At 43.6% G+C, this 16,623-nt stretch overlaps 1 protein-coding gene across 1 annotated transcript; it reads right to left on the bottom strand.

The window, feature by feature from the left end:
• Positions 1–36: 36 nt before the first annotated feature.
• On the bottom strand, positions 37–14,997 carry LOC310802625 (myosin heavy chain, fast skeletal muscle-like). The gene is made up of 40 exons (XM_083667097.1): positions 14,952–14,997; positions 14,607–14,825; positions 13,538–13,681; positions 13,218–13,374; positions 13,073–13,100; positions 12,736–12,853; positions 12,346–12,438; positions 12,205–12,268; positions 12,017–12,115; positions 11,632–11,735; positions 11,220–11,358; positions 10,743–10,861; positions 10,314–10,463; positions 10,043–10,213; positions 9,497–9,800; positions 9,267–9,331; positions 9,066–9,153; positions 8,818–8,935; positions 8,585–8,708; positions 8,093–8,229; positions 7,706–7,961; positions 7,316–7,558; positions 6,798–6,974; positions 6,351–6,496; positions 6,161–6,251; positions 5,561–5,950; positions 5,312–5,438; positions 4,876–4,994; positions 4,567–4,763; positions 4,241–4,424; positions 3,911–4,076; positions 3,568–3,692; positions 3,000–3,308; positions 2,273–2,476; positions 2,047–2,172; positions 1,333–1,503; positions 1,106–1,210; positions 913–1,008; positions 466–597; positions 37–103 (listed from the first exon to the last, which is right to left on the bottom strand). Exons 2-40 carry the CDS (start codon positions 14,811–14,813, stop codon positions 86–88), a joined length of 5,811 nt encoding a protein of 1,936 aa, XP_083523223.1. The 5' UTR covers positions 14,814–14,825; positions 14,952–14,997; the 3' UTR covers positions 37–85.
• Between the last annotated feature and the right edge of the window lie 1,626 nt (positions 14,998–16,623).

Raw genomic sequence — 16,623 nt, 5'->3', positions numbered from 1 at the left:
TTTTTTATTAAATACTCAGCAATTCACCATGAAAATCATATTTTATGTTTTCACAGTCTGTGCACCACAGAGTGTGTGGTCTTGTTTATTCAGCCTCTTTGGCCTGTGAAAAGAGAAAGAAAATAAGGACATGAATGAACCTCTTATGTAAGATCACTTCAAAGAACACAATAGACTGTTTAGGGCAAGCAGTTCTTTGGCTCTGGGCTCAGCTTTGAGTTAAAGTTTGAGTGTCAGCTTGGTTTGTATTAATCTGTCATGAACATGAGCACCCTAATGCATTGTGCAATGCCAAAAAGAAGGTTTTTACCCCCCCTGAAAGATACATTTCTCAGAGACTTCCAAGACAGTTGTGAATGTAAAAGTCAATATTGACCTCTATGTGTACACTGAACCTGAAGTGGTATTGTTGATGAGGTCATATTTGGACATGAGTCAGATATAGGGTTGACAGCAGCTTTGTACCTTTCCAGAATCGCGGCTCTTAGCCCTGAGCTTGTTGACCTGGGACTCAGCGATGTCAGCACGCTCCTCAGCCTCCTCCATCTCATGCTGAACCTTACGCAACTTAGACATGTGGCCATTGGCTTGTTCCTCCTGGGAGAGGAAAAATGAAGTAGAGAATGAGAGAGGCCTACAATGTTTTAAATGTTGTTAAAGCAAATTAACCAAAAGGGAAATTATATTACTGCACCTTGTTTAAAATGATGGTAATACAGAAGTGAAGGAAGCGTTGTGTGAATTATTACAAACAGTTACTTGAGGTAGACATTGTCATCATGGATAGACATGCGTTAACAGCAATTACTTTGGCTTAACTATATGGATACCAAATGTTGAAACGTATGTTGACTATGAACAAAATCATGTGTCTTATATGCTGTAAGAATAGACTGTCAGTGTGTGACTCACCGCTTCCTCAGCCTGCCTCTTGTAAGCCTTCACTTTAAGCTGCAGCTTATCTACCAGGTCCTGAAGTCTGGCAACATTCTTCTTATCCTCCTCAGTCTGTGGGAGAAGATGAAAGAAGTCAATGCCCATACTTCAATTGCATTCAGGTGCCTGGCTGTACCAGAGTGTGTGAAGGTGTTTCTGGTACTCTTACCTGGTAAGTGAGCTCTTTGACTCTGCGCTCGTACTTGCGGACACCCTTGACTGCGTCTACACCCCTTCTCTGCTCGGCATCCACCTCAGTCTCAAGCTCACGCACCTGTATGGAGGGAACACAGCCGTGTGTTTAAGGTGGTGAAATCAGTCGTGAGTTATTGGAAGGAAGTAGAGGTTGATTCTTTCTAATTTAGAGAGACTGTGTAAACAAAAGTGCAAACTCACCCTGGACTCCAGTTTCTGGAGCTGTTTCTTGCCGCCCTTCATTGCCAGGTTCTCAGCCTCATCCAGACGGTGCTGCAGGTCCTTGACAGTGACCTCAAGGTTCTTCTTCATCCTCTCCAGGTGAGAGCTGGTGTCCTGCTCCTTCTTCAGCTCCTCTGCCATCATGGCCGCCTGAAATGGTAGTTTGTGGAATAATTTAATTCATCCACAATGTGTCATAGATCATGTGCTCAGCCCAGCTACAGTTGGCCCTTGGCGTAGAGGTCTTTGCGGGTCCAAAAATGTGGACCCCGAAATGGACCCGTTGATTTCCTACCCCAACCTGATCGGACCCTTTCTTCTTTTTAAATAAAGAGACCCGAACCCCAATGGACCCGTGGACAGTCAGACCCGAACGTGAACAGGACCCGAAAACAAACAGTATGTTCTGTCGTTGTGGGAATCGGGACAAATAGCCAAAATACGATGCTACTCCATCTGCAGTACACTGCTCTCTCTCTCACTATGTCAAACCCTGACCCCTAGTAATGAGGCGAGTTCTCCCCTTTACAATGTCAGCACTTTGGGTGTCTAGAAAGGTGCTATGTAAATGCGATACATTATTATTATTAATATTACTAGACTGTAGAATAGGTGGATGAAGACCATGAAGACCTCTACCTTGGGGACAAATACAGTTTATTGAACTGTATTGTTTTGAATATGGGGACTTACATCAGTGATTGCCTTCTTTGCCTTCTCCTCTGCGTTTCTGGCCTCCTGCACTATGTCGTCCACCTCTCCCTGCACTTGAACCAGGTCAGTCTCCAGCTTCTTCTTAGAGTTCAGAAGGCTAGTGTTCTGTATGAGGAAACCCAAAGATTATTTAGAATTGTATTTCAAGATAGCTTACAAAAGTCACACTGTGGGTAAGATGAGACTGCCTAGGAATCACCTATACCTGGGAGTGAAGCAGTCCCACACGCTCGCTGGCGTCCACCAGCTCCTGCTCGGCCACTTTGCGGCCTCTCTCTGTCTGCTCCAGAGCAACCCTAAGCTCCTCAATCTCAGCCACCATCAGACCGTTCCTGCGCTCCACCATGGCTGCCTGCTCCTTCAAATCTTCTGCTGCGCGAACAGCATCATCAAGGTGCAATTGGGCATCCTGGGATTCACAAAGACGTAGAGCATTAAAACGTGTTGTTGTAGGGCGATAGGAACGGTAAAGGATGCATTCATTGTATTCCCTCATACCCCTTCTATTCTCGACCGGTCTACAGTATTCCTGTGTTGTTTTCTATTATATTGACAAATAGACAAATAATTAAAAAATATATAATATAAAATATAATATATGTATATATATATATGCCATTTATCTGACACTTTTATCCCAAGCGACTTGCATACATTTCAGTATATATGGTCCCAGCAGGAATAAACCCACAACCTAAATGTTGTTAGTGCCATGCTCTACCAACTGAGCCATAGAGACAAATCCCCCTTTCCATTTTCTTGGACTTTCCATTTTCTTTTTTCTTGACTTAGGCGTCAAGTTGCCCCTGATACAGGGTGAGATTATGGTATATTTATTTGTAATTGTTAAGGTTAGGAATGGGGCATATTATCTGATCTGAAATCTGTAGTTAGGGGCAATGTTCACCTTAACTGATTTCCCAGCCCCTTACCTTGAGCTGTCCCTGGACGTTCCTCAGCTGTTTCTGGGACTCGGCTGCCTGCCTGTTGGCGTGGCTCAGCTGGATCTCCATCTCGTTCAGGTCTCCCTCCATCTTCTTCTTCACCCTCAGGGCGTCGTTCCTGCTCCTCACCTCTGAGTCCAGGGTGCTCTGCATGGAGTCAGTCACCCTCTGGCTGTTCCTCTTGATCTGCTCTATCTCCTCATCCTTCTCTGCCAGCTTCCTGTCCACCTCACCCTTGATCTGGTTGAGCTCCAGCTGCACACGCAGAATCTTGGACTCCTCGTGCTCCAGTGTTCCCTGAACAAAACACATAAATAATCACGCGTTGATTGGAGGGGGAGGGGGTTGGGGGAGTTGAAGGGCACTCATGAACTAAGGGTTGTTCTGGATTGGGGCCTGCTACTGTATACAATGAAGATGTGCCAATAGGATAGGAGGACCAGGTCTTGCTTAATAAAATAAGTTAATCTCAATGAGACTAACGTGGAAAGTAAAGCTTAAATGAAAGATGAGTATATGTTCCAAATGAACAGGATCAAACTGCATTTGTTTCTACCTCAGCCTCCTCCAGGGCAGTCTGGATCTCAGACTTCTCTGTCTCCACAGTCTTCTTGGCCTTCTCCAGCTCATGGATGCTCTTGCCAGTCTCCCCGATCTGCTCAGTCAAGTCAGAGATCTCCTCTGCACACACACACACATACAAACAGAGATGTCATTCAGAACAGGGAGATTTTCTTTGGAACATTGGAACACATAAGGAATGAATATCATAAGAATAAATGATACAAAACATTTAATGACAATTTGAACATTGTTCTGAAGAATATGGTCACTCATGTAGCTTGATCATATAAGTCACCCCATCATGAGCCAAATAAAACTTCTTCCGTTTGACTCACGTTGCAGGTTCTTGTTCTCTCTCTTCAGAGTCTCCAGCTGATCCAAAGCCTCCTCATAGGAGTTCTTCATTTTGAAGAGCTCCGTGCTCAGAGAACGAGCCTCCTTCTGAGCTCCTTCCAGCTCTGCCTGGCCCTCCTCAAACTTCTGCTTCCACTCTGCCAGGACCTAGGGAAATCCATGTGATTTTAATATTCAGCTTCTTTCTTTCATCTGTCCACTAATTGTTGGAGCTTTTGGGATAAGAAATATGATGTAACAATAAACCCAATTCATAATTTTAATTTAAAGTGGTGCTAGAATGAAAAAAATAGGATTAGTTTATTTCACACCTTGTCAAAGTTCCTCTGCTTCTTGTCGAGGTTGGCAGCAAGAGCATTGGCTCTCTCTACGTCAATCATGAGGTCCTCCACCTCTCCCTGCAGCCTCTGCTTGGTCTTCTCCAGAGAGGCACACTTTGAGTTGGTCGCCTCGATTGTCTCCTCTGCCTCCTGCAGACGCTGGGCCAGCTTCTTCCTGTTAGACAGATGATGGATTTAAAGCTTCACCTCTGAGGGATTGTGTGAGAGAATATCTGCACATCTGGCTCTTACAGGTGACAGAACAGAAATGAAATACCCCCCAACCCTGGTGAATAAGGGGGTTGTGTGTGACTCACTTGGCCTCCTCCAGCTCCTCAGTGCGCTGGATGGCATCAGTCTCGTACTTGGTCCTCCACTGAGCCACCTCACTGTTGGCCTTGGACATGCCGCGTTGCAGCTCTGCCTTGGCCTCCTGCTCCTCCTCAAACTGCTCCCTCAGGAGGTCACAGTCATGGCGAGCGGACTGGACACCGTGGGCCAGTGCATTCTTAGCCTGGAGAAAGAAATAGAAGAGGTCAGGTGAGGTGGGATATGGAGAAGGAGAGAGAGAGAGAGAGAGAGACAGAGAGAGAGAGAGAGAGAGAGTGCCATTTTGATTCCCTTACCTTGACCTCCTCCTCAATGTGCCTCTTCAGCTCCTCAATCTGCTGGGTGAAGGCTTGTTTGCCTCTGGTCAGCTGGGACACCAGGCCCTCCTTCTCCTCAAGCTGGCGACCAAACTCACCTGTGGGGAACAGAGCATCTTGTTAACGGGATCTCTGTTTGGTGACGGCTGAGTTCTAATGGTTAATGTTCATTGTTGTTGGTGGAATAAGGTGAAGTTACCCGAGTCACTGTCAGGTATATTTATGAGCTCATAGGATAGATAAACGCTCACTATGTTTTGTTGTAATGGACAAAAAGTAATCTAGCTAATGCTTACTATTCTGATTTGTGTGTCAAGCTTTATTTAGTTTTTCCCACTAATGGTTAAGGGTAGGATTTGGGGTGGGTAAACTGGTCCTAGTTCAACTTGTATAGGATCTGGAGTATCATTGGTACCGTTCTCAGTCAGGAGTCTGGCCCTCTGTCCGCTCATGTCATTGACCTGGCGCAGATTCTCATCATTCTTAGTCTTGATCTCGCTCAGCTGATCCTCAAGAGTACGGCACATCTTCTCCAGATTGCCCTGGTAGTGAAACATAAACCATTATTACATGATTATTTAGTGCCAAGCGTTCTATTTTAATTTTTCACTTTTATTTGAATTGACCCCCACAAACACAGCTCCATCCAAACATTGCTACTGACCTTAGCCTTGGCGACGGCCTCCATGTTGCTGGAGAGGTCATCAATCTCCATCTTGTACTCGCTCTTCTCCTTCTCCAGCTTCTGCTTGACGCGCTGCAGGTTGTCGATCTGCTCCCCGAGCTCTGCCACGCTGTCTGCCTGCTTCTTCCTCAGAGCGGAGGCTGTGGCCTCGTGCTGCAGGGTGGACTCCTCTAGGTCGCGTCTCAGTTTCTGAAACTCGGCCTCTCGCTTCTTGTTCATCTCTATCTGAGAAGCGGTGGCACCTCCGGCCTCCTCCAGCCTCTCACTGATCTCCTCAAGTTCCCTGGAGAGGTCGGCCCTCTGCTTCTCCACCTTAGCCCTGGCAGCGCGCTCAGCCTCGATCTCCTCCTCCAGCTCCTCAATACGGGCCTACAACAGGGAAACACCAACAGAGAGATGAAATCTACAACATAGTCAAAACAAAGGAGCTAAGCAAATTGTAATACATTTATAAATATTTCAAAGATGTGTTTATCCAAAGCAACTTACAGTTAACATACAGAAAATACTACATCATCATGTATGGTGTTTAAGAATTATGCCTAAACCAACTGAACCTTTGCAACATTTGTTCTGTACCTGGAGTTCCTTGATCTTCTTCTGCATCTGAGCTCCCAGAGACTGTTCGTCCTCAATCTTGCTGAGAAGCTGGGCGGTCTCAAAGTCCTTCCTAAAGAACAGAAACACGTTGATTACAGTTTGATAGTGTCAACGGAAAAACTATCAGACTCACTTTGGTTTAAATACTGAACTATCTGTTTGTGTTTACTTCTTGAGCTTCTCGTCAGACTGCTGCTTGTCGTTCTCCAGGTCCATTATGGACTCCTGGGCCAGTTTCAGATCTCCCTCCAGCTTTCTCTTGGATCTCTCCAGGTCCATACGGAGCTTCTTCTCTTGCTCCAGAGAACCCTCAAGCTAGAAGATAAACACACATATTTGTCATCAAAATCTAAATAACAGTGAACAGTGATGTCCAAACAATCTTTGTTGATTAAGTAAAGTAGATCAATAGAGTACAGCTTTTGAGAGCATCAAACAGGGTGCAGGTTTTACTAACCTAGACTTTCATACCATTATAGCCATCTAATAATTCCCAGCTTGTATGTGACGGTTGTCATGTTCTTGTGTGTTTTAACTTCCGTAAAACAATTAGCTTTACTCTACTCTTACAATCCTGGTTGACACCAGCACTGCTTTATTTGCATTGCCCACTCACATCGTCCACTTGCTGTTCCAGCTTGGTCTTCGCCTTGGTCAGAGTGTTGACTTTGTCCTCCTCTGCCTGCAGGTCATCCAGTGTCTGCTGGTGGGCCTCTTGGAGGGCTTTCTTCTCCTTGGTGAGCTTGCCAACAGCCTCTTCCTGAGACGCCATTTCCTCAGTCAGGTTCTTAACCTGAACACAGACACAACAGAGACAGTCTTTTGTCACTTCACCTCACAAAGGGAAATACAATTTGCATATGTAGCTTGCAAATACTAAATGTACTACAATGATCCTCTAGATGGCAGTGTATACCATGAATTCATATCAGCTATAGAATGAGGAGTCCAGAGCATGCTATGAATGTGGGGAGTACTATGCTGCTGAACTCTACTATTTCATGTCTTCTCATTCCAGGACAAACACCAGGACTCAGTTGGATTTGGTTATTGTTTTGCTATGGTTGGATTCATTGATTGTTTGGCAGATTTGAATCAGATTGATCAGATTGTAGTGTATGTGTTATATGAGACCTTGTTTTCAGTGGCGTGTTTCTCCTTCTCCACTTTGGCCAGAGTTAGCTCCAGGTCATCAATGTCTTTCTTCAACTCAGAACACTCATCCTCCAGCTTCCTCTTCTTGGCTGTCAACTCAGCATTGATCTCCTCCTCATCTTCCAGCCTCTCGGTCGTCTCTTTGAGTTTGGCCTCCAGCTGGATCTTGCTCTTGATGAGCCCCTCACACCTCTCCTCAGCATCATTCAGACTCTCTCCTTCCTGGTTTCATAAGGGAAGAAAAGGAAAACAGCTTCAACATTCAAATGCAAATATGAACTGATTCTAGTCCAAAGCCACACAATGTGTGTGTGTTTGTGTTTGTGTGAGTGAGTGTGTGTTTCCATGTGAGGCTGGTCGCTCACTCACAGATGCAATTTGGAGGGCAAGATCATTCTTCTCCTGCAGCAGGGATACCATCTTCTCCTCCAGCTCCTTCTTACGGGCCTCTGACTTAGTCAGGTTGACTTTGCACTTCTCAAAGTCCTCCTTCATGTTGGCCAGCTCCTTCTCTGTCTCAGCGCTCTGCAGCAGGGGCTTGATCTTGTAGTAGACCTTCATCCATGGCCAATGTTTGACATTCATGAATGAGCGGATGTTGTACTGGATGGTGTAGACGGACTCTCTGGTTGACAGGAGAAAGTGGAATTGTGGGTAGTGAGTTTTAAGCTCACAGTTGCCTGTAAATGCATTCATAATGCATTACATATTGGTGGTTCATGAGTAGTGCTTGAAGTATTATCTTCCATCCCATACCTCCTCTCCATCATCTTTGTAAACTCCCTCCTCATCAGGTATCCACGGCAGAGAGCTTGAGTCATGGTTACCAGAGACGCCAGCTTCTCATCACGCATCTCCTCCAAGACACCCAGCAGACCAGCTTTGAAGAACACCTGAGCACAGATAAACAGGCATGTCCAATGGAGGAGTTAGACATTGTAACATATAGAAAGGGGCACAATAGAAATTCAAAGGGAGGTTCAACAACACTAGATACTTATGGTGGTCGTTTGAGAAAGTTCTCCTTTGAAGAGGTGATGTGGAACCTTCACAACTATGTCTGTATTTTTTAAACCTCATTCAGCCACAGCATCCCTAGTTCATCAGTTTCAATATTTTGAAGCAGCAGTACTTTTCACTTTTGCACTACTTTTACAAATATAGGCTGACATTTTACAAATTATCCTGTAGCATCTCTAATGTTTTAGTCCTGTTATGTGGTAACATTTCCTGAATTTTAACCCTGACCTTGGTGTGTCCAAACTTGTACTCATCGTGAGGCACATCAATCGACCCAAGCAGCTTCTCAGAAGCCTTCTTGTTGTCCATGAACTGACCCTCAGGGATGACACCGGCATTCAGTACTTTGTACCTGTATGGGGAGAATTGTTAAATATGTTAGTTTGAAAGGTGTTGCTTATGTTGTCAAGGAAGGGCACTGTGTGTGTGTGTGTGTGTGTGTGTGTGTGTGTGTGCTGTACCTCTGCTTGAAGTCAGCATAGAGGATTCTGCTGGGGAAGCCCTTTCTGCAGATCCTGATACCTTCCAGTACACCGTTACACCTCAGCTGGTGGATAACCAGGAAGTTCTCCATCAGACCTGGAAAACACAAAGTGTATCTTAACCCCTCAATAAACCTGTTAAATGATTTATATTAGAAAGGCTTAATTGTTGCAATGATTAGTAGTTTAATCATGGGTTTAGTTTGTAATGTTTATCTCTGTTGTACCTGGAGTCTTTGACTCGTTGGGGATCAGGCAGCGCACAAAGTGAGGGTGGGTGCTCCTCAAGTTGGTCATCAGCTTGCCCAAGTTCTCCTGTGAGGGGTGACAAACCACAGTGTTCTCAGAAATAATTCAGAAATACACACTTTTCAAAAGATAGTAATTTCCAACAGACACCCTGGCAGGCAGGACTATAAAAAGCTCACCCTGAACTGGGAGGACACAGTCTGCATGGAACCTCCCTTCTTCTTGCCTCCCTTCTTTGTGGTGTCTTTTTCAAAGAGTAAAGAAAAGAGTGTTACTAATGATATTAATCTCTGATGAACTTCAAGTTTCTACTGCACGTGCAGGCCCGATTGTGGCCCTCTCACTGGACGATTTGGCAAATTTGTGGCTGATTGTGCTAATTATCCGTGTAACATGATGCTAATGTTACCTTCAGCTGCAGCAGGTGGATAAATGACAGACAGCAGTTTGACTGAGGACTTCTGGTAGAGTTGCACCACAGAGTCGTTCAGGGGGTCCTTGTTCTTGTCCAGCCAGCCAGTGATGTTGTAGTCCACAGTGCCAGCATAGTGCACCAGGGAGAAGTGGGCCTCAGCCTTGCCCTTGGCAGGCTTGGGCTTCTCAAACGCCTTGTTTTTGCCAAGATGCTGGTCGTACAGCTTGTTCTTGAAGGTGGTGTCTGAAGCCTTGGGGAACATGCACTCCTCTTCAAGGATGGAGAAGATGCCCAATGGCTGTGCAAAAAGAGATTTAAATTAAATTAGGATGTTAATGTGACACTATTTTCATGTTTTTTAACTCAACAATCGTCGGTATATCAGTAGAGCATATTAAGACAGCACTGACATATTGAGTTACTAACCGTAAGATGTGTTGTACCACTATGAGAATATCTTACAGTAGTCTCTAACACCTACCTCTATAAACTGCTTTTGACACCCATTATTAAATAGTATTTTCCTCACAGGCTGCTTACCTTCTCAATAAGCTCAATGCAGGCAGCCAAGTCCATGCCGAAGTCAATGAACGCCCAGACGATTCCCTCCTTCTTGTACTCCTCTTGCTCCAGGACGAACATGGTGTGGTTGAAGAACTGTTGCAGTTTCTCATTGGTGAAGTTAATACACAGCTGCTCCATGCTGTTGTACTGTTGAAGGAATTTCAGAATAAAGGAATCGTTTCGTCATACATGGGGCTGTAATCTTTCATAATCGCAACTTGTTTTCTTGTCCTGACAACATACTCACATCAAAGATCTCAAAACCGGCAATGTCGAGCACACCGATGTAGAACTGCCTTGGCTGCTTGGTGTCCAACATTTCGTTGATACGGACGACCATCCACAAGAACATCCTCTCATAGATGGACTTAGCCAGAGCCATCACGGAATTATTCACCTGTAGAAAATTATAGTTCTAGTTAATACATGAGATATGGGGGCGCTTAGAGATTTAGGGGCACTTAGTGGCATAGCACAATAATGCGCATGCCAGGTTCCTGCTTCGAATCCGACCCTCGACATATCTTGGATGTCATCCCTCCTCTCTCTCTCCCACCCATCCTTCCTACCAATATCTACTGTCTCTATCCCTAAAAAAAATATATATATAGAAAAAAATACATATTTTATGACCATGTGTAGGTTGTTCTGTATGTTATTAAAAAGAATGCCCTACCTGAGGCACTGTCTGTCCCTTGGTCACATACTCGTTGCCGACCTTCACTCTGGGGTAGCACAGAGCTTTAAGCATGTCGGCTGAGTTCAGGCCCAGGAGGTAAGCGATTTTATCAGCCACTGGAAAGAGAAGGAGGAACAACAGACTCAAGGACAGAGAAGGAGGAACAACAGACTCAAGGACTCAACAGACTACGTTGTACAAGGTACATGTTGGAGCATGTTATTGTCCAGGCCCTACTTCAATTTATACATCCAAAAGTGGACCAGGCCAGAGCCAGCATTTGCTGTGTATTTATCAGTGAAACTAATCTATTTAACTTCTGAAGAACTTCTGTTTTTATATTTGAATCAATCAAAATATTTAGATTATATCAAATCATTTGTAGAGGGGCTAGATATTCATGTAAGGTTTTATGTGGAACAACAACTTCTAAATGTTCTTTTTTCCATGTTGGGTTCCAGAGGTGGAACTCACCCTCTGTGCCGTCTGGCTCGGCCTGCTCCTCACGCTGCTTCTGCTTGAAATGCATGTTGCCGTGATGCATGACAGCGCCCGTCAGCTTAAAGATGTACATTTTATCCTCAGCGGTGAAGCCCAGGATGTCAATGGCTTCCTGAAAGAGAGGGATTTCATGTTAAGGAGGAAAGAAAACAGCGAGGAATTGAAGACAAACTCACTCTGTCAGAGTACGGCTCAGTAAGCTCCAAATGGATGGAAAAGTCGGACTTCTCTATTCCTTTAGTAGAGTAGCAGCACAATAGGATTGTAACAATGTTACACAGGGTACTATTGTGGATGTCGTATGTACCCCTAAAAGAGGATTCAGTAACACTGGGCACTCCAAAACAAATTATTGGTACAAAGAAAAACCCTCTGAGTGACTCACATCTGTGGCGACCAGCTCTACCGTGTCGTCAATGCTGGCCACAGTGATCTGCCCCTGGCTGATCATGGGGAAATCGTAGGGGTTGGTGGTGATGAGTGTCATTTCTATGGAGAACAGAGAACAAAGCTGTCCATTAAATCAAATTCATGTCGATAAAGGGACCACTTGTACTCTATAGATATACTCAATGATCGATGCACTCAATAACATGATTGATGTGCTCAATAACCATTGGATTGTTTTAGGTATTTCCCCAACCAGGCACATTTAATCAACTCAACCAAAGCCCAATTCTTATACCATCTCTGACTCTATTTAGTGCAGCAGCGACTGGATGAGTATTTCATTTGGGAGCTAGTTTTCCCTGTTCTCTGCTTTGGCGTACCGACTAGCTCAGGTTTGTGGTTGGTCATCATCTGGTAGAAGATGTGGTAACCCCTCTCATCTGGAAGCTGGAAGGCCACCCTGGACTTCTCCAGCAGATCTGATAGAGAGAACAGGACAGAGATGAGTATTTTGCAAAAAAAAAAAATGTGTTGAATAAGTATGGAGAAATGACTAATACCAACTTACAGGTCTCAATGTCAGCACTAGCCAGTTTGCCGGACGTAGCGAAGTGAATCCTGATGAATTTACCCTACAGTAGAGCGGGGCGGTTAGAAATTGGCCAACAAAAAGAAACTACAACTGCCAAAGTGTTTCCCTCATACTTACAAAGCGAGACGAGTTGTCGTTCCTCACAGTCTTGGCATTACCGTAAGCCTCCAGCAGGGGGTTAGCTGCAATGATCTGATCCTCAAGAGATCCCTGAATGAGACAAAGTTGCTAAAGCGTTAGTAACTGAAAATCTCCTTTCATCTTTCAACAACATCTGTTCCTTTTAGCTGAGAAGGAGGCTATGGTGAGGTACAGACCTCATTAGAAATGTGATCCCACCCTAAAGCCCAGGGTTCCACCCAGCTGTCTCTGAGCCTACTGGTTCCTAACAGCACATATACCCACCCAAAATCCTCTGTCAAACTAGAGGAAATTAGAGAAAAGTTTATGTGTTTTCAATCATTCACCTCAACTTACTCTAAATCGTGACACATAAGCACAACTTACCTGTATTTTACCAGCGCTGACAGGTGCTTCCTTCTTCGCGCCTCCAGCCACAGCAATGGTGGCAAAGTACTGGATGACACGCTTGGTGTTGACAGTCTTTCCTGCACCGGATTCTCCACTGGTTTATAGACAGAGAAAGAGGGGTTTAGACACATGTTTTAGGATCGTATCAGCATTCATTCAACAAGAAAAGAAAATGGCATTGCTTTAACTTGTTTTATAACCAAGTTAATGTTCTCAAATATTCTCACTCAGTTACTCAATATTGACTTCATAATACCCAACATACTGCAAAAGGAACGCTTTCTGAAAAGTAAGATGTTAGTGAACAACTTACGTAATCAGGACGGACTGATTCTCTCTATCTGCAAGTAAAGAAACATATTGTTCAAACTCATTCACTGGGTTTTGGTATCATTGCATTCAAGGCATCATCATAAAGTATCTCATCCATCCATCTATCCATCCATGAGAGCTCGTACCAGTCAACATGAACTGATAGGCGTTGTCAGAGACAGAGAAGATATGGGGTGGAGCCTCCATACGCTTCTTCCCTCTGTAGGCGTCCACACATGACTGGTCGTACACGGGGAGCCACTTGTAGGGGTTCACCGTGGCACAGAAGAGCCCAGAGTAGGTCTGGATAAAGTGGAAAAAATATGGGAATTAGCAAAGTCAGATGAGCCGGAATGTGGACGTTTAGGTGTCTTTGAATGTACTGACATGCCTATTTTTTTGATTCATTGCGTGTGCTAATGTCTGCTTGGTTTCTGGTGTTGACTGATGTGTATGTATCTCTTACGTAGATCATCCATGCTGCGTAACGCTCTTTGAGGTTATACAGCACAGAGGCTTCATTCAGGTAGGTCATCATGGCCATGTCCTCAATCTTGTCATACTTTGGGGGGTTCATTTGCATGATGTCATCTTCTTTGAAGTCTTTAGTCTGAAACAGTGGGATATTTAGATAATACTCAAATCAACATCATGGGTTAATTGCAACCAGAATTCTGAATGTGAGGACCATAATATGGTCTGTTGCTCAATCAGATACAGGTGTGAAAGACATGATCCTCATTGCAGCCAAGATTCCCCCTGCGACCAGAGCACCAATCAGTATACACCTTGGACTAGAGCACCAATCAGTATACACCTTGGACTAGAGCACCAATCAGTATACACCTTGGACTAGAGCACCAATCAGTATAGACCTGGGACTAGAGCACCAATCAGTATAGACCTTGGACTAGAGCACCAATCAGTATAGACCTGGGACTAGAGCACCAATCAGTATACACCTTAGACTAGAGCACCAATCAGTATAGACCTGGGACTCGTGTCCTGATTAGATAATCCAGCTCCTACTAAACATTTGCAAGCAACATGCCCCCTCCAGTGGATGCTTTAACAGGCCTAAACTTAAACCTGCTTTTCGACCAGACTCTAATCGCTCCCAGAATACACTGCACAAATAAAACAATTCTTCCGATGATGAATATGCCACATCAATTTAACAGAGCTATAATATTGATGTTTCACGGTCGTTGGACCGTACAAACTGTGCGATCATGTAGCTGATATCTGAAGACACCACTTGGCATCATTGAACGATGGGTCTGAGTTAAGTTAGGCTTTTATTCATTAATTCATCTTATTTCATCCCTAGAAATTATTTCATACATCAGAAATGATTACAACGTAGATCAAAGATAGTATGACTTTCAATTGTTCTTCAAGATTTGTTGACTTATTTTCATTAAAGTACCAATGCTTTGCTATCCTCCTTGATACTTGAATATTAAAGGGGGAGTTCAGTCCAAAGTTGAAATTCTGCCAAAAAGCTGCAGTTTGGTTATATCTTATAGGCTTACCTCCTGAGTGGTTATAACTTTCACGGAGACTTTTCCACCCTCCCTGGAAACAATTGTACCCTTGAGGTACAGCTCCTTGACGTCAGTCACATAGCAGGCGTTCTTTGCATCAAAGGGCGCGGTTTGAGCTTCGATCCTCTCCCTCTCTGGCTTACGAAGGTATATGGCAGCTGCGCCATAAATGGCCATCTCCGCGTCCGTACTCATGGTGGCGGCTCACTAGGAAAGAAAGATTACAAAACAAACATGTTTGAGTCTGTACTAACCCCTCCCCAGTCAGCAGAGTTAGAAGTTATGTTTAATAGAATGTATTCTAATAATGTGATCACTCAAACCACGTCTCACCTTCTTTTCTCCACCCAGATGAAATCGTATCTTTGTGACAGCCCAAACGACTACAAACACCATCAGAAAAGAAGCAAACAAAGACAACAAAGAAGAATATAAATGGTAAATACTGGGTAACAGATATCAGGACCCACACCCTAGAATTTAGAGCCATTTTCACCAGAAAAATAATTGCATGCACCTTTAAATTTCCAAAATATATTTTTTTAATGTTAATTGACATAAACATGCCAATTTTGTTTCAAACTGTGTGAATGAAACAGATTTATCTACCTATCTATCTATACAATTTAAAAAAGCAATCCCACTTTAATGTTGAATAGAATGCATTACTTGCTACAGAGCTGATTATGTGAAGTCCTATGTGGCGTGTAAACTCAAAAAGAACTCAAGTCTCACAGTGCAGACACTGCATCAGACACGGAGCTCATAGACGAGTGAAGTCATGTGAGGAGGTGGAGGGTCTTACCACAGAGGTTGAATCTGCCTGTAGATGCTGCGCTCTCAGGCTCCTTATATCAGGTCTGATTGCTACCCAAGCAGAAGTTAATTCTGGACCACACTGCTGGAGGAGGTGGATTGGATGACAGACGTGGCTGTTTCTCTGTGCCCTTTCCTGTTATGTGATGATTCATTTCTTAATTACATTTTTGCTTCTCTTGCATACTTATTATTATTCCCAATCGTCCCACTGCTGCTGCTCCTCTTACAACTTCTAAGCTAGAACGACCGATCCAACTTGACAACGTGCAGAGAGAACTTACTGCTAGATATTTTATTGTTTTAATAATTGAATAATAATTAATGTTTAATTAATGTGCATATATTAACAGAGGAAGTCTGTGAAGATCAACAGGTAAAGGGTTTGTTCAAACTATTCACACCGATATTTACAATGTGGCGAAAACTCCAAATTATGAGCCCTGATAAAAAAAAAAATACCAAAAAAAGCTCTCTGATAACTTTTAGATTTTTCAGTTTAAGCTTTTTGTACCTCCAAAAACTCCGATCTGTTAACATGGAGGAATGTTGATTCAGCATTCCATTTCCGTCCGTTTTCTCAATGATTGTTTTTAAAAAATATATATATTAGCGTTGTTAGAATTTCAAAATCACACTTAGATACAAATCTGGAAGCATTTTTTAATTATTTTATAATCGTTGCTGCCGCCATCCTGCGTTATATAGTTTCATTGTATGTCCCGTCTGCTGTGTGCGTAAAGGATAGCCCACCCAATATTGTGCAGAATAAAATCAACAAGTGACTTATGTGAGAATAGACTTAATTATTTATACTGTTTTTACTATTATATTCAATTACAAGGTTGAACCGTATACAGACTGCAGAGTTCATTTGCAACTTCATTGTGCTCAGCCAGGAAAATGTTGATTGTGATAAGCTGTTGATTAAGGCTAAACTACACTTTATTAGGAACACTATACTAATACTGGGCCTCTCTTTGCTCTCAAAACAGCCTCAATTCTTCGTAGCATTGATTTCACAAGATGTTGGAAACATTCCTTTGAGATTCTGGTCCATGATGACATGATTGCATCACGCAATTTCTGCAGATTTCTCAGGTGCACTTTCAAGCTGTGAATCTCCCGTTCTACCACATCCCAAAGGTGTTCTATTGGATTCAGATCCGGTGACTGGGAAGGCCACTGA

This window comes from Argentina silus (assembly GCF_951799395.1).
Source record: "Argentina silus genome assembly, chromosome: 3".
Taxonomy (NCBI): Eukaryota; Metazoa; Chordata; class Actinopteri; order Argentiniformes; family Argentinidae; genus Argentina; species Argentina silus.
This window is presented reverse-complemented; position numbering and strand designations above follow the sequence as displayed.

Bases quoted from the DNA above. Each gene is read 5' to 3' on its own strand.
- LOC310802625 (XM_083667097.1), bottom strand. From the start codon at position 14,813: ATGAGTACGGACGCGGAGATGGCCATTTATGGCGCAGCTGCCATATAC. The intron at 6,252-6,350 runs GTAAACACAAAC...TCTGTTCTTTAG, and splicing joins TCTGACGAGAAGCTCAAGAA to GAAGGACTTTGAGACCGCCC. The intron at 4,995-5,311 runs GTACCAATGATA...TGTTCCCCACAG, and splicing joins CAGACTCCTGACTGAGAACG to GTGAGTTTGGTCGCCAGCTT.